This window comes from Chelonia mydas, chromosome 3, assembly GCF_015237465.2.
Source record: "Chelonia mydas isolate rCheMyd1 chromosome 3, rCheMyd1.pri.v2, whole genome shotgun sequence".
Classification (NCBI taxonomy): Eukaryota; Metazoa; Chordata; order Testudines; family Cheloniidae; genus Chelonia; species Chelonia mydas.
In genome coordinates, this window is record NC_057851.1 from 122780051 (window position 1) to 122795718 (window position 15668).

At 44.7% G+C, this 15668-nt stretch overlaps 1 protein-coding gene across 6 annotated transcripts in view; it reads left to right on the top strand.

The window, feature by feature from the left end:
* Positions 1 to 279: 279 nt before the first annotated feature.
* The window catches only part of LOC102942120 (centromere protein J), a 66563-nt gene continuing 51174 nt past the window's right edge, over positions 280 to 15668 (top strand). For 2 of the 6 annotated variants that reach the window (XM_037895149.2, XM_043543208.1), the window contains exons 1-3: positions 280 to 823; positions 9187 to 9798; positions 13390 to 13486. In XM_037895149.2, coding sequence (XP_037751077.2) covers positions 9301 to 9798; positions 13390 to 13486 — 595 coding nt within the window. In that variant the 5' untranslated portion in view covers positions 280 to 823; positions 9187 to 9300. Of the gene's footprint in view, positions 824 to 1074; positions 1309 to 3303; positions 3557 to 9186; positions 9799 to 13389; positions 13487 to 15668 lie in introns of those variants that run through there. The other 4 variants (XM_043543209.1, XM_043543205.1, XM_043543206.1 and 1 more) reach the window with 4 other exon arrangements.

The window sequence follows — 15668 nt, forward strand, 5'->3', positions numbered from 1 at the left end:
GCGCCCTGAGCAGACCGGCCTTCGGTTGTTAGCCTGTCAAACTGCATCAAGCACCACGTACCCATGTGCAGCATCCCCTGTCCCGCAGCCCACTCCACGCAGTCACTTGGGTGGGGAGGTGACAGGGCTGCAGGGCTGAAGAGCTGTTACCAAGGGCAGTGAGATGCTCCGCCTCGGTGTTTGCCTGGTGCCGCCAGCGGGGATCGGTGCCCTGCGCTGTGCAGCCTCCCCCAGGGACTCTGGGCAGCGCCTCTGGAGACACGTGGGGTCCCTGCGCAAGGCGGCTCTCGCCACTGGAGGCGGCTGCTGGGGTGCTCCCCTGGGCAGCTCCCCCGCTCCCGCCCGGCTAGCGAGTTCCTGCCCCAGGGCGGGCTCTCACTGAAGGGCCGCGGGAGGCAGGGACAGAGAGACGGGACGACGCTTCCCTTGCTGTTTACAGTTGCTGTAGCTACCGCCGCAGCTCAACGGCGCCGGGCTGCTGCAGGGCTTGGCAGCTCCCCAGCGGGGCGAGGGGCTCCGGCTCCCCGCGGGGACCCGGGACTGCAGAGAGCGGGGCGGGCACAGTCTCAAGGGGCTGGCTGTACAATGCAGCGTCCTCCAGAGAGAGCCAGGGGAGGTTTGGTTGGTAGAGCGGCTGCTGAGGGCCCGGTTTACGACACCCTGTAGCAGCAGATGGAGGCTGCTTTGAAAGGGCCACTGCTGAGGCTTACAGCCCACCGGGCCCGCAAGCTTGGAAACTCCCTCCTCGGCAGCAGGAGACTCGTCGGGCTTTAGACCCCAGGGAAAGGCTGCGGCAGCCAGGGTCCGGGAGAGCCCAGGGCAGGTAAGGAAGCCAGTGCCTGGGGGAGAGGAGTGGAGGGAGAGAACTGCTGCTGCTCCCGCTCGGCTCTCTGGGGGTAGGCAGGCCGGGAGGGGCTGCGGCGCAACGTGGAGAGCCCGGGACCGGTGGGGGAGCAGCTGTAGACGCTGGGAGCGAACGCTGAGAGCCAGCTGTGTCCTGGGGGGAGGGGCCGCTGTGCAGGGGCGGGTGGGGCGGCCCACACTGAGGACTGGAGCCAGCTGGTACTGGGGGAGGGGGCAGAAGCCCGCTTCGGGGCGGGGAGGGAGGGAGGGAGGAGGCACTGTGGATGCTGCCCAGAGCAGGTGCGAGCCCTGCAGCCTGGCGAGGGAGCCCGGCGCCCCACTGCTAAGTGCCCTGCCTGCCCAGGGGAAGCTCTGCCGCGGTTTCGCTGAGCCCAGGTGTCTGTGAGGAGGGGAGAAGTTGGGGTGAGTCTCATACAGCAGCCCGCCCCCAGCCTCTACTCTGGGGTGAGTCTGGTGTCTCCAGTGGATATTAACCCTGGCAGAAATCAGGGGAGCACATGACCCCATCTGCCTCCCACCCCACGCATTGCTCTGAACAGAAGAATAGGAGCAAAGTCCAAGTGCGTTGAATGGGGAGCTCTATTCTCTGCTGCCCGGCCCCATTTCGGGGAGGGAGGGGGCCATGCCCCACCAAGGGGCTCCCACCTAAATTCCTGTGGGATGCATGCAACCTGCTGGGCTCACCCCTTCTCATTAGCATCAAGAGCTCCATGGGTGATGTGGGGAGAGCCAGAGCTTGCAGAAAGGGGTTTGCTCCATTTCAAAACATACAGAAGAAGGGGCCCAAGTCCACTGATATCAACCCTATTGACTTCAGTGGGACTGCACCCAGTGTAAACAATAATATCCATCAGTAAGGGATTACAGGATTGGGCCCCAGGGCTGGAAATATTTTTTGTAAATGAATGTTTGCTCTCAGATTAATTTACAGCAGTGAGTTCCACCAACTCTGCATGGGAGCGCTCAGCAGAGCAGCCAAGCTGGTGATGGGCAATTTAATGAGACTACCTGGTCAGACATTCCTTTGCTGAAATAAGCATATTAATTCCTATAAAATCAGCAGACCATTGGAACAAACATACTGCACAACAGGAGTTCCATGAAATAAATAAATAAACAATGTACAGAAAACAATTGCTAATTTAAAATCCATAAAAGCAGTTAAGGAAGCATCTGCTACAATATATAGCCCCGAGCCTGCAATCAAGTCCATGTAGTTGGCTCCTTGCATGTACAGAGTCCCATTTACTTCAGTAGGTGTCCATCCACATGGAGCTAATTGTAGGATTGGGCATAAATACTCCCCATCTCTCCAATCCCTAATTTTCATATCAAAGCGTAACTAGCCTACAGTGAATTGGTGTATCAGGAACTTTCTCTCAATTAGTTTACATAAGTAACTATTTTCTGAAAATGTATATATCCCAGTAATCCTAGGAGAGAGGCAAGAAAAAAATTTTTTTGACTGCAAAGATTTTGTTGTTTTCTCACAGGGGAAAAAAAAGGCAACATATTGCCCTACATTTTAACGAGCATTGCTTTTACTGGGACTGGAAATCAAGGAACTGATTTAAAATTCTGATTACAGTTTTAATCTGTTGTTTTAATTATTTAAAAAATACTGTAAAGAAATTTGTTACCAAGTTCTCGAGACTTCAGGTGTACCTGAACACAGAGGACCTGTACACACATGGGTATATCATCTGTCTACTCCACTGGTATCCAAGCAGAATTGTATTATTATTTTTGAGAGTCATTCCCAGAAGTGCTAGGCAAGGGGGTTGTAGTCTGAGCCTGACCAGTAGCCATCCATCACACCGAGAGGAGGAAGCTGGATGAGAGTGGTGCTAGGCGACTGCAGGGCCTATTTCTGTTCTTTTGTTCGGTCATGCCTCTGAGTAGAGTTCCTCTGGGCAGCATCCAGTGACTCCTTAGATGCCTTTGAGGAGCAGTGGGCGCTGTCGGGGGTTCTTTGCTTGGTGTCCCCTTCTGGTTACCTGATTTTCACCTTATCACCTTCACTCCCATCCCTGGGTTTTTCATTTGTTGTCCCTCACTGTTACTTGTGGCCTAGGTTTGCTGGCCCTCTCCCCCTCAACTGAGGGGAGGGCCTTTAGCGCTGAGTGGGTTTAGGCTCGCCATCTCCCAGAACTACATTAGGTACGCACCTTCCCACTTCTGCAACAAGTGAAGCAGTGTTCTGCAGACAACAGCCGCCTCCACTAAACAACACTGATTCACCTCCAGAGCGCCATCTAGCTTGTGTACTGAATGAGACAGGGTCCTGTGGGAAAAATAGTATGTGATGATCACTTGGATGGATAAAGGCTGTATTATAACGCATACACACAAGGGGGCCAAATTAAGATTTCACAAGCAACCTGGCATTTACTAGTTTTTGCAACTTAATAATGTTTTTTTCACATTGTTTCTTTTTAGGATATAATTTCTTAGTTTTTTAAAAAAGCAAACTGAAAAAACCATAAATTCCTAATCTGGCATTATATTGACCACCACATGGGTCAGCAGCAGCACTGGAACCTTGAGATCCACCACACAGACCTCTGTCACTTGAGTTAATGGAGTAACTGGTAGAAGTCGGATGTTGTCATCCTCTAGGTAGAGCAGCACTAGAGGAGAATGGATCACTCTGCCAGTGTGTTTCAAGATATTGGCAGGCAGCAGACGAATGGTGAGACTCAGGAATCTTCAGTTCCATTCCAAGCTCTGTAAGGGTGTGTTCTCTAGTGGACACAGAGTCTTCTGTCCATTTCTGCCCACACTGGACCCCTTCTATCTCAAGCCCTCCACCCTATCCCTGCCTCAGTCCTTTCTCTTGCCCACCCTGGCTCTTTGTCCTATTTCCAGTCTCTGCTCCTCAGACTGCTTATCCAGTCTTAGTATCCTCCACTACATTTTCATTTGTTGTCCCTCACTGTTACTTGTGGCCTAGGTTCACTGGCCCCCTCCCCCTCAACTGAGGGGAAGGGCTTTTAGCTCTGAGACTGAAAGGGGATACTGGAACAGGTAGTCCTGAGACGTAAGACTAGGAAAAGGAAAAAAGGATCGGGCCCACAACTGTGTGGGTGCTGGAGGTGCCAGATTGACATATTCGGGTGGGAGGTTATATTTAGAAGTTAAACTGTCCAACATGTCCGTGAGCAGTGAGCATGCTCTATCCCCTCACAGCTCCTAGTGCTGACCACATTTTATCCCCTTTCAGTCCCAGTCTCCCAGCAGGGACTTTTTCTCATCTTGCCCAGCCATTCCCAGTCCCACTAACACCACTCCTGGTTCCTTGTCTCCAGTCTCCTTGCTCAGCCAGTCCCAGTTTCCTCCCTATGCCCCAATCTGTCTGTCTCTCTTCCCCTGGTTTCCAGTCATGCTCTCTACTTCTCCTGTGTCCTATCCCCATTGGGTCCCAGTATCCCTCCCCAGGCTTCTCATCCAATCTGTGTCTCTGCCTTCACCATCTTCTTGCCCCAATCTACTCCTCTCAGCCTCCTTCTCCAAATTCCAAACTCTGGCTCTTGTCCCCTCTGTGTTCAAGTACCCGTCTAGGCTGCCTGGGTGCCAGCAGGGGGGTAATTGGGAGCACAGGAGAGACAAGCTTTTGCTCTCAGTTCTGGTGCCCAGTTGCACACTGGTCCCTGTATCCCTACTATGGAGGGAGCGTGCTCATTCTGTGGGGATGGCACATGTGTAGTCTGGTCTAATATAAGAACTGTGAGGGGCTGGAACATGCTCAGTTGCCCTGTGAGAATGGTGCATGCACGGTCTGGTCAGCACCAGGAGCTGTGAGGGGATAGAGCATGCACTGCTTACGGACGTGTTGGAGATTTTAACTTCTAAATCTAAGAAGTCTCTACTGAGCATGTGCAAACTGAGAGTTTTCAAAGGCTTATAACTTGGCCAAATTTGGGTGGATTTTCACAGGAATAGCAAAAGATGCATCTCTGACACAAAGGCCACTTTCCTTCCAAATTTCAAGCCCCCACTTCAAAGCATGGACAGACCAACGCTTTTCAAAGAAAAGGTTGCCAAAAATGTTTTAACATAGGCAAAACAACAGATTATTTCCTAGTCTCATTCTCGGAAATGACTGAACTGTTTTGGCTGAACATTTCCAAAAAAATTCAAGCATAAGCAAACATCCAGCATGGGACGTTTCAACCCAAACATTTCAAGTTTGGCAACATTATAAGAACCTGTTTTCAGTTGCTTATAATGGAAATATCAGGCTAACTTAGTAACCGGGGGTGCTACCAACCCCACCTATATTATTCCCCAAACAATGCTTTTTTTATCTGAGAGAAAGGAGAAGAGCAGACTGTTTCACTAGGCACATTTAATTTACCTGGGGAGCACCTGGATCAGAAATCAGCAACCTTTCAGAAGTGGTGTGCCAAGTCTTCATTTATTCACTGTAATTTAATGTTTCGTGTGCCAGTACATTTTTAGAAGGTCTCTCTCTATAAGTCTATATTATATAACTAAACTATTGTTGTATGTAAAGTAAATAAGGTTTTTAAAATGTTTAAGAAGCTTCATTTAAATTAAAATGCAGATCTTATCAGTTTAGTGTGATCCTTGCCCTTTCTTTTCCTTGCTGAGTTTTCCAATGTCCCCAGGCCGACAGCAGCTAAGCGGGGCCGGCGGCTGGGACCCCGGCTGGCAAGGGGCTGGCAGCATGAACCCCAGACCGGCAACGAGCTGAGCACAGCCTGCTGCCGATCTGAGGTTCCGGCCGCCAGCCTCTGCCAGCTGGGGTCCCGGCCGCCGGCCCCGCTCAGCCCGCTGCTGGCCTGGGCTTCAGTCCATCCAGGCCAGCAGTGGGCTGAGTGGGGCTGGCGGCCGGGACCCCGGCTGGCAGGGGGCCGGCAGATGGAACCCCAGGCTGGCAGCAGAGTGCCACTGAAAATCAGCTTGCATGCCGCCTTTGGCACACATGCCATAGGTTGCCTACCCCTGACCTAGGTAATACAGTGATGGGTACCATAGAAAACCCCCACATTGACAGACATCTATCTTATTGGTCTTGGATTTCTAAAGAGGCAAATGTGAGTCTTCTTGTTGTTGCTTAAGCTTTTTGATTAAGTGCCTGCTGACAGTGGATATCTCCTCCAGTCAGCGCGTTTGTAGCTGAGGGTTTTGTAGTTGACGGCTGCAGCTGTGCTGCTGTATTACTTCAGTGCAGACACTACCTACGCGGCCAGGAGGGGTTCTCCAATTGCTGTAGTTAATCTACCTCCCCACGAATTTTTCCGTTGACCTAGCATTGTCTACTCCAGGGTTTAGATCGGCTTAACTACGTTGCTCAGGGGGGTGGATTTTTCACATCCCCGAGCTGAGTCAAACTAACTTTTAGTGTATACCAGCCCTGCATATCTTCATGCCAGTTCACCCCCATCTTATAACTAGACTTGGAAGGATTAGATTTTTATTGGGCAAATGTCAATAAACATCGATTTCACAATGCACACACATACTGTTGAAAAAAACATTTCCATTGGCAGTAATCAAAAATACAGATGGGAAAAATAAGAAAAAGGCTGCTTGAGAACTTATTAGGGTTTGACGTAAAGATATTTACTTTGTATATTTAAACACATGATGTTGACAATTTGTGTTTAACCATTATAAAGTGCAAGTTTTTGAATCTCAACATCTACTTCATTAAAAATTATTGTCTGACCTTCCCATAGCCTCTGACTCCTCCCTAACTTCCCACAACAATTAAAATTTAAATAGATAAAAATAAGCTTAAAACCCATAATTTTGTGCAACTATGACTATTTAAATAGATAAAAATAGAATAAAATATTTAACAATAAAAGTCAATATTATTGGTCAAAATTATAAAAAAATAAAAATAAAATTCTGCTAAGCCTACTTATAACTGATACTCTTATCCTCATTCTGACTTTGGCATCCAGATCACCACAGAGCAGGGCAAGTGATGCTAATCATAATAAGCGGATCTGGAAACACTGGATCAACGATCATGAATTCTCCCAATACTGAGGATCTCAGGAGAGGAAGAAGAGAGAAGGTCAATGCTGATGCAAGGCTCTTCCATTTCTAATCAGTGACAGCCAATAGAATTGGCTGGGGCCTTGAGTGAGATTAATATATGGCATTCAAGGAATTAAGCACATGCATGATAAAATCTGGCTGACTGAGTGGAAGCAACAGCATGTAATGTCATGTCCAAAGTGTCTGAAAATACTCATTTTGCTTCATTCTCAGCAGCCCAAATCACTAATCACATCAGAGTGATGAATTGTTTGGTGTTTGGTATGTACAGTAATTTTATTACTACAACTCCATGCTTGTCAACTGCACTAGCTCACAAGGAAAGCTTAAAGGAGGCCAGGAGGGATATTAAAAGAAAACCCTTACAATAAAACCACACTCAAAGTAAAAGTAGTACAACGAAATCTACAAAATGTACCTTCTTTAGGGCTCATAACTAATAGATTCTAATGGATTCTCATTTATAAAGTTTGTTAGTGCTAGTCTTTTAACGTACAATGTGTAGATTTAGTAGTTGAATGCTGTATATTATATTCTTGCAATTATTCAAATAAGAGAAGTCTACTCTGCTTGAAAATTAAGATAAAATATTATTTACTATGCTAATGTTTTCACTTTCATGCCTGCCAGATAATTTTAATAATCAGGTTTTATTTCTGTCTTGGCTGTCTTCTTCTCCTGTCTCTCCATTCTGCAGTGTTGGCTTCTGGATTCTTAGCCCGATATTCACTATACATATCTTTTAATCAACATAACCTTTCAACTTGATTTTTAAATGACTCTAGTAGCTGAAGTTGCCTCCCTTGGGGTGCAACTGACTCTCAGAAACATAAATTGAAATTATATGTGTGCACTCAGAGGAGGATGGGCTCCTTGGTGCCGACAAACTCTGCACAAGCCACCCTGCCATACTGTATTTAAATAGAAATTGCCAGTCATGCAATGTAAACGCTTGTGCTCTAGGCACTAAGATGAGACCACCAAACTCACATTTACTTCTGGTCTTATCCAGGATTGGAACCCAGCTCTCCGGAGATGAACGGCTAGCACTAGCAAACCGTATGCACTATCTGTGATACACCTGTACATTCACATATCATACTGATATATGAAATGTTGTGGGTACTCTGATGGACTAAGATTTTTGAGTTTCTATTGTAATTTAAATTTTTGTATTCCAGACACCTTCTGAAACTGGAAGCCTGCATTTCAAACAAGGAAGAAGGTGTTAAACTTTGACTGATTAATATCTTAGTTTCATTTTTTTCAAATTGTTCATTATTCCCACCTTTCATTTCCCAGGATATCTTGTCTTCTCCCTGTCTTCTCCTCTAACCTGCAAGCACTTAGACTTTACTCAACTTTACTCAAATTACATGTCCCATTGAACTCAGTGGGGCTACTCACATGAATAAAATTACACATGTAATGCAAACAGCAGTGAGACACCAGTTGCAAGCTGTTAGAAGCAGAGACTGTATTTTAGGTATTGTACCAGCATCACGCACATCTTCAGTTCTTAACTAATAATAATAAGTGATAAAGATAAAATGGGTCTGTATATCATATTCAAACCACTTAAATTGAAGTGGGGAGAAAAAGTCATTAATTATCTCAAAGCTTAATCTACTGAAGAGCCTATATTGCATTTCATAGAAGGCAGGGAAACTGCCTATGAATCAAATTAAAATATACCTGGAAGACCCCACTAAGTTCAACTGATTAAATAATTTTTAAAATCACCTATGTAGAAATGGAGCAGCCAGCCATTCTCTCAGAGAGGAGGACTGAGAGGTTAAGAAAGTTTAAAACAGGGAAATGTGCTTTTTTTGTCCCACAGCTTTCAGATGCCCTAATCTTCTTAATCACCTGAGTCAAAGAGAATGGGCTGTAAGTTATGAGTGTATTTTCCCCTTCCTTTTATAACTAAGCTTTCTTCTGAGTTACCTAAACCTGTCAGATAGTGTTTCAGTAGTGCATTCTCTGCATAATCATCTTCTGTTCTCCATGTTTCTTCTGTGGTGTTTGGCCACAAAGCAGATTTCTCTGATCCTAAAGGCTTACAGTGAAGCTAAGGGACAAGGCAGCTCACTTCTGAAGGATGTTTTTGGTGCTGAAAAGTATATTTTTTGCAACATACCTTTATATTTGCTTCCCATCTGTGTGACACTTTGGAATTTAATAGCGAGCAGTTGGCAGGCAGGATACTCCAAGTGGTAGAAATGTGGGGTTTTGTTTCTTGTTTTATTGCATGTTTCCTGACTGAATAATATTATTTTTTGACAGTTATTATGGATGGAAGATCCTTTGCCTTCAGCCTGAAAAAAAAGCTCTGGGATTGAAAAAAAAAAAAATGGAGGCACTTGGTAGGATCCACTCGGGCCATCGCTTTAGCACTGCATGCTTATTTTCAACTGCATTCACTGTATGTCCATAGGCTGGGAGTTCAGAAAGTGGGATATGGAAGCAGATACTCTCAAAGATGAAGACCATATGGCTGAGTGGACTGCCAATGATCCAGCAAGACTGGTGCCATCTCCTAGCAAAATCGCTGGGAAGGCCATGTCCTTTTTGCCCCTGGGCCAGATAAACAGCACAAATGGCTCATTCAGTGAACAGTTTACACCCTTCTGCTACTCAGCACAAAGCAGTATGATGGGCAGTAATGGCAACTCATCAGATAACAGGTTTCATGGCCAAGCTTTTCGGGATGCAAAGCAATTCAATTATTTGGCCAACTCTGCTCTTTTTCCTCATTTGTTGGCATCCAGCGTAACTCAGATTGGAATTGTCCAGGCCGGTAAAAGTAGTGACTCGGAAACACTCAGTCCTTCCTCTGCTGCTGCTCCTGCTCCTCAGATAAGTCAGGAACCCATACACTACAGAAACATGGAGCAGGTGAGTTTGCTTTAAGCGTTCATTGCATTTCAGTGAGTATGAGCACGCCTGGTTTTTGAAGACTGCACAAATAGCGTCTAATGCATTGCCCTAAGAAGGAACAGGTCTGCTAACTTTTGTGTCTGCAACGGAGAGGCTTTAGTGGCAATGCCAGGATATGGAGTGTGACCCTGTGTCTGATTATGCTGTTTTAAAGCCCTCAAGGCAATAAAATGCTGCTTGTTATGATAATTTGTAGTAACAAATTCCTTTTTCCAAGAACAAATCAGTTTGTTCGCCCCTTGTTCCTGTCGTTTTGATGTTTATTCCTCTCCACTTCCCTCCTTTAGGAAGAATTCCAGACTTTGGTAGCACATCATCATATGTGTGACAATGACATGAGAAACCAAAGTTGGGGATTTTTTTTTCAATGATTACTATTGTCTGTCTTCTTCCTATGCCTTTTCCCTTTTCTTTTTCTTTTCTCAACTTTTATGTCCTTTTCCTCCTTCTCTTCCCTTTTGACTGTCCCTTTTCTCTTTTTTCTTCTTTTAGGGGCAGACAGACAGCTGGACAAGAGTAGCTCTGCACTGTCTCCTGCACCAAAGCAGCCTGCTGCACTGGGTTTCTAACTACCAAATAAAACTGCACTATGGACACCACCTATAATAGGCAACAGCTTATCTGAAATGTAGGGTATGTCTACACTGGGAATCTTCAGCACTTTTCCCATCGTTGTGCAGCACCGCTAGAGAGAACAATGGCAGAAGCAGTAGTGTTGACGAGGCACAGACTTTATTTTACTACTGCTACCCCAGGGAGATGCCTGGTAATAGAGCAACGTTGGTAAAAGTGCAAGTGTAGACAGGGCCCTACCTGAAGATCATGTCTAGCAGGCGAATGGGGTTTGCTGGGGCTTAGTTATTTAAGATTAGGTTGCCGTGTAGAGGGTCTGCAACATTTTCTGTGAGTGTAAACTTGTCTTCAGTTTATTGTCAGGCAGTTAAAATCTGGCATAGGGTCCTGGAGATCCTAGATTTTCCTGTAGGCCCTTGCCTCTGTCTTTTTGAAATGCTTTTGCTAGAGACTCCTACAGAGAGAGAACATGTTTGGGTGGCTTCTGTGTATGGTGCTTCCCCAGGGAGGCCAGAAGGGGCAGCAGGAGAATGAAGATAATGCTCTCAGGCAGGCTGCTAGAGAAATACAAGATGCAGAAATAATATAGTCACATGATTACTGTTTGTTTAATTCCTGAAATGAGATCGGCCTTCACAGAACATAAAGAAGACATGGCCCCTACCCCAAAGAGTTTGCAGCCTAAGCAAAGATGAAAGGCAAGGAAAACAAATTGCAGGGGCTGAGTAATGGAGTGAGGATATGCACAAAGACTAGAATGTTGCTTTTTCTATACTAGGTTATGAGCTATTCTCTCTCCACCCTGCAAGGGTTAACTCATTCCTGCCCTGCTAGGGGCTGGAAGTTTTGATCAACAGAGACGACAGAGGAAGCGGGCCAGTGGGGGGAACAGCCAAAAAGCAGAAGGGGAGAGATGGGAAGGAGACAAACAAGGTGAATAGGGAGTGCACGAGTGAAGGAGAGAGAAAGAAGGATAGACTGACTAGAAGGAGCAGTGGGCAGGTTAGTAGCAGCATTTTAATTTGGGGCAGATTTGGGTCTCTGTTTCTCTGGACCAGGAGTTCTATGGAGGTAGGGAGCTAACCCGCTTGTGTTGGGGATAGAAGGATAGTGCCTAACCTGTTCTATTCCATAATAGTTTAATGCTTGAGGTGCCTATGACTGTGGCATTAACAGCTGTAGAGTGCCGTAAGTCCTGAAATTTTAGGGGCACTCTTAAATCTCTCCTTTCTACCCATCCTCTCTCTTCTTCTATGACCCCCACCCAGCCCAAATTCACAGAGTGCCAAGCAGGTAAGGCATTTTCAGCATGTGGAGAGAGTGGAACATGGCTATTTATTTATTTATCTATATTACAGTGGCACTTAGATGCCCTAAGTGAAATCACAGTCTAATTGTGCTAAGCATTATGCATATATGTAGTAAGAGACAGTCTCTGCCCTGACCAGCTCAGAGTCTAATTAGAAGGGCAAATGGGACAGAGAAGTGAAGTGACTTGGCCAGTGTCACTAAGCAGGTCAGCGGCAGAGCCAAGAATAGAACCCAGGTTTATGGAGACACCTGCAAATCCTATTGGCTTTTGTGAGAGTTGTATGTGCTCAGCACCTCTGCAAATCAGGTCATGAATTATTAACATAGGCGCTCACAAATCTGCCAGCAAATGTGTTTCACTCTACTGATATAGCTTATTCTAATAGTGCTGGGTGAAATGTTTAAAACACTTGAAATTTCAAGGAAATTGTTTTGCAGAAATGTTTTACTGTTTTTTGACTGGCTTATAGAGTGGTCTAAATTTTTCAAATTTTCAAAGAAAAATGTTCAGGAAAAATTTCATTTTTTTTTTTTTAAATGTGTGCATTTTCCTATCAGCCATAATACTGAATAACACTATGAAATAATTCACTCTTGAATATGTTTTTAAGTATGTATGGTTTGACTGTAAAAACTGCCATAAGACATCAAAGATTGGGAAAGTGAGTGGGAATACTGTCAGGATTAAAATTGTGTTTAATTTTTTTCCATATATGTTACTAACAGTATCATAGACTATTGCATGTGAAAGTATTTGAAAACTCTACTTTTCATCATTTATGTGGTTAATTTACCTTTAGAATTTCACTCAAGTTGGACAGTGAAAAAATTGTCAGTTTCACTTCCTGATTCTCATGCCCAAGCATAGAGCCTTGTGCTGGACTATTTTTAAAATCCTGCTCCTGTCCAGCTCCGCAATACCAACTCCCACCAGATCCTGCATGGTTTCTTGCATTTTTATCCCACTCCCACCCGCAAAACCCTTAGATCCCACAAATCCCGCAGGAAAGACAGATTTCCCCTTGCCACTAAAAATAAAATGGTCAGTTTATATATATATATATACTATATATAATGTAGACATTATATATATATGCGGAATTCAGACAAAATTTTTACCATTCAAAGAATAAAAAAGTCTTGCTTAAACCATGTAAAAATACTTTAACTCCTGTTATAATGGACATGAAATCTCTTTCTATCCCCCATTTAAATTTAAGAATTAAAAGCTTTATTTAAAAAAAAAAGGAAAACTTGCTTTATATTGCTGAAATTCTATTTATGACAAACTTATGAGAGATTTAGTGTTTTCCCACAAATTACCGCAGTCTGGTTTTTTTTTTTTTTTTGGCTGTTGCTTTTTTTCCCCACCTAATCCCTCCTGCAATAAAGTAAGTTTATCCGCTCCCACTATTATGGCAGCGGGTCCTGCAGGACCCATGAGATCCCAATCCCACTGCAAGGCTCTAATTTAGCACACTGCTGTTTTCTTTGAGTGTTACCTCTGCAAAAGAATGTTTAAATACAAATACACTCTTTTTTTTTATTGGAATAAAACAATGGAATCACCTTTTAAAAACAAACAAACCTCAAAACTAAAACCTCCTTCCTGTTAAAAGGGAGAGATGAGCATATTTTAATTCATTTCGTTGGTACTATTTACAGAGCCCAGGGCAGCAGGAACAGGTGATGATGGAACAGATGGAGCAGCTGCAAAGGCTGGTAACTGAACAACAGAAAATCATCACCTACTATAACCCAGGTACTACCAGGATTTCCTCCTAAGAACTCAGTACTGTAAATGGCAGCTGTTCACATTCCTACAATAAAATACTGTAGTTCCCAAAATAAATTCAAGCTATGATGTGGGGTTGGTCGGAGGAAGTAGAAGGCTCTTCACCTGAGAGTTGTACTAAAATATTTTATTCACACCACAAAAATGATAACTCCAGAAAACTTTCCTTTGACTCTTAAGTATTTCCTACAGACATTTCATGGGTAAAAGTGCATTTCTGTTTAATACTAACACACATTCATGTACGTGTGTCGACTAAAGTCTAGATTAAAGTTCATTTGTGTTGTAATAAATTTTAGTGTAGTGGGAGGCACTGCTAAAACCTAAAATATCATCTTTCTCGCTTTATAAAAACTAGATGAGAAGGGGAAGGGAAGGAATTCAGCAGACAGGGCTTCTAGAAATAGACTTTCCGTGCTGGTAATTCAGTCTCTTCCCCACAACACAATATAACTTCCGGAACAGCTTCCTCCTTAATGGTAGCAGTACCAGAAAATGCCATCAGCATAGCAAATAAGAAAAGGAGAATCCACCCTCTGCAGGGATTTCCCTGTCCCCCCACCCCCCAACTTTGGAATGGGTGTGGTTCCACAATGCAATGTGAGGGACCAGCTGGGATCTCCACCCACTGCACAGAATCTGGTTTTGCAGGGGCCCTCTGCATGAGTGCAAGCAGGGGGAAGTAGAGAATGAGGCACAGAAAAGCCAGAGGATCTTTGGATTGGTGCTCTCCTGGAGGTGTTTCACCAGAGGGAACAGTTTTTTTCCTTTTGGACAGGGCTCCACAGTGCCCCACTGGCAGATGTTGCCTGCGGTATGTACATCTGCACATTGCTCTGGCATCCTGGCCTCCCCTCTCCACTTTCTGGGCTACATTACCCAATTTGGGGATTGCAAGTATCTTGTGCTGCTGAGATGCCTTGAGGACAGACTTTCTACTGCTGGTGGTCTGCAGCTCTAGAACATGCCATCACATATGCTAGGCTAAACTCTAGTTCATCAAGAACCCATGAACGATGATTCCTGCAATGTTGTAATCATGGATCACTTGCATTCCTTAGAAAACGTCTTCTATCACATTTCTCTACAGTTTCAGTTTAGCATCCTCAGTGCCTGACAAGCTCAGTGACAGTAGGAAGTCTTTTGGAAGCAGTGGAGTTACTCTGGAATGACACTGGTGCAAATGAGATTGGAATTTGGTCCAGTGCTTTTCCATAAACAAAATCTGGATAGGTCTGGCAAAATGCTTAGGATGGCAGAGCTCACAAGTAGTTTTAAACTGTTCAACCAGCACTTACAATGCGAATTTCACTAATTTTGGTAGTAGGACAGGGTCATATTTTATGTGGTTAAATGGTTGTTAAATGATTTCTCCATGCTTTTAGTGACACAGACTTTTTCCAACACCAGGCATGCCTATCCTTCCATCTTCCCCCACCTCCTTCTCTTCGCAAAAAATACAGGCCATGGAGTCATTGTAAAGAAAATCATGTTCCATTTGTGTCCCTCGTATATAGTATAGTGTGAAGCAGTACAGAATTTTTCTTGCATCTGTGGGTTACCATGGTGTGTGTTTGAGTAGGGGTGTCAGGGTATAAAATTACGGGAATGGCTTCAGACTGAAATGTGGTGTGGGAGGATGGTTTTGGTAGTGGGGAAGTGCTGGAACAAACAGGTTTTGACTCTTTAAATCCCTGAGTTCTTGCTGTCTGTCCAGGGCAATGTTATAAATATACTAGTCCATACTTATGATGATAGAGTTTGATTGTAAAAGGGTTTTGTAAAACTCTCTGTGCATAGAGGGGGAAAATATAACTCAACATTTGATACTTTTTAACTCTTGTATCGCTCAGAACTGGTTTTTCACACTGTGTGTGTGTGTGTGTGTGTGTGTGTGTAAGGGATGGAGGGAAACCTGGATTCCAGTGGACAACCTGCAGCCCTGACTCAGACTGGCAGGTCTTGGGTAGGGTGAGGTAATATCTTTTATTGGACCATGTAGTGGGGTGGCTGCCCCACTCCTGCAGAAAAGGGGTTAAAAGCAGCCCTGGAGAGGGCTTCAGCAGGGAAAGGGATTAAGAACAGCTGTGGAAAGCTGACTGAGTTGCTGACCACAGCTGTGGCCAGCTCAATCAGGGCCCAGCTGGCC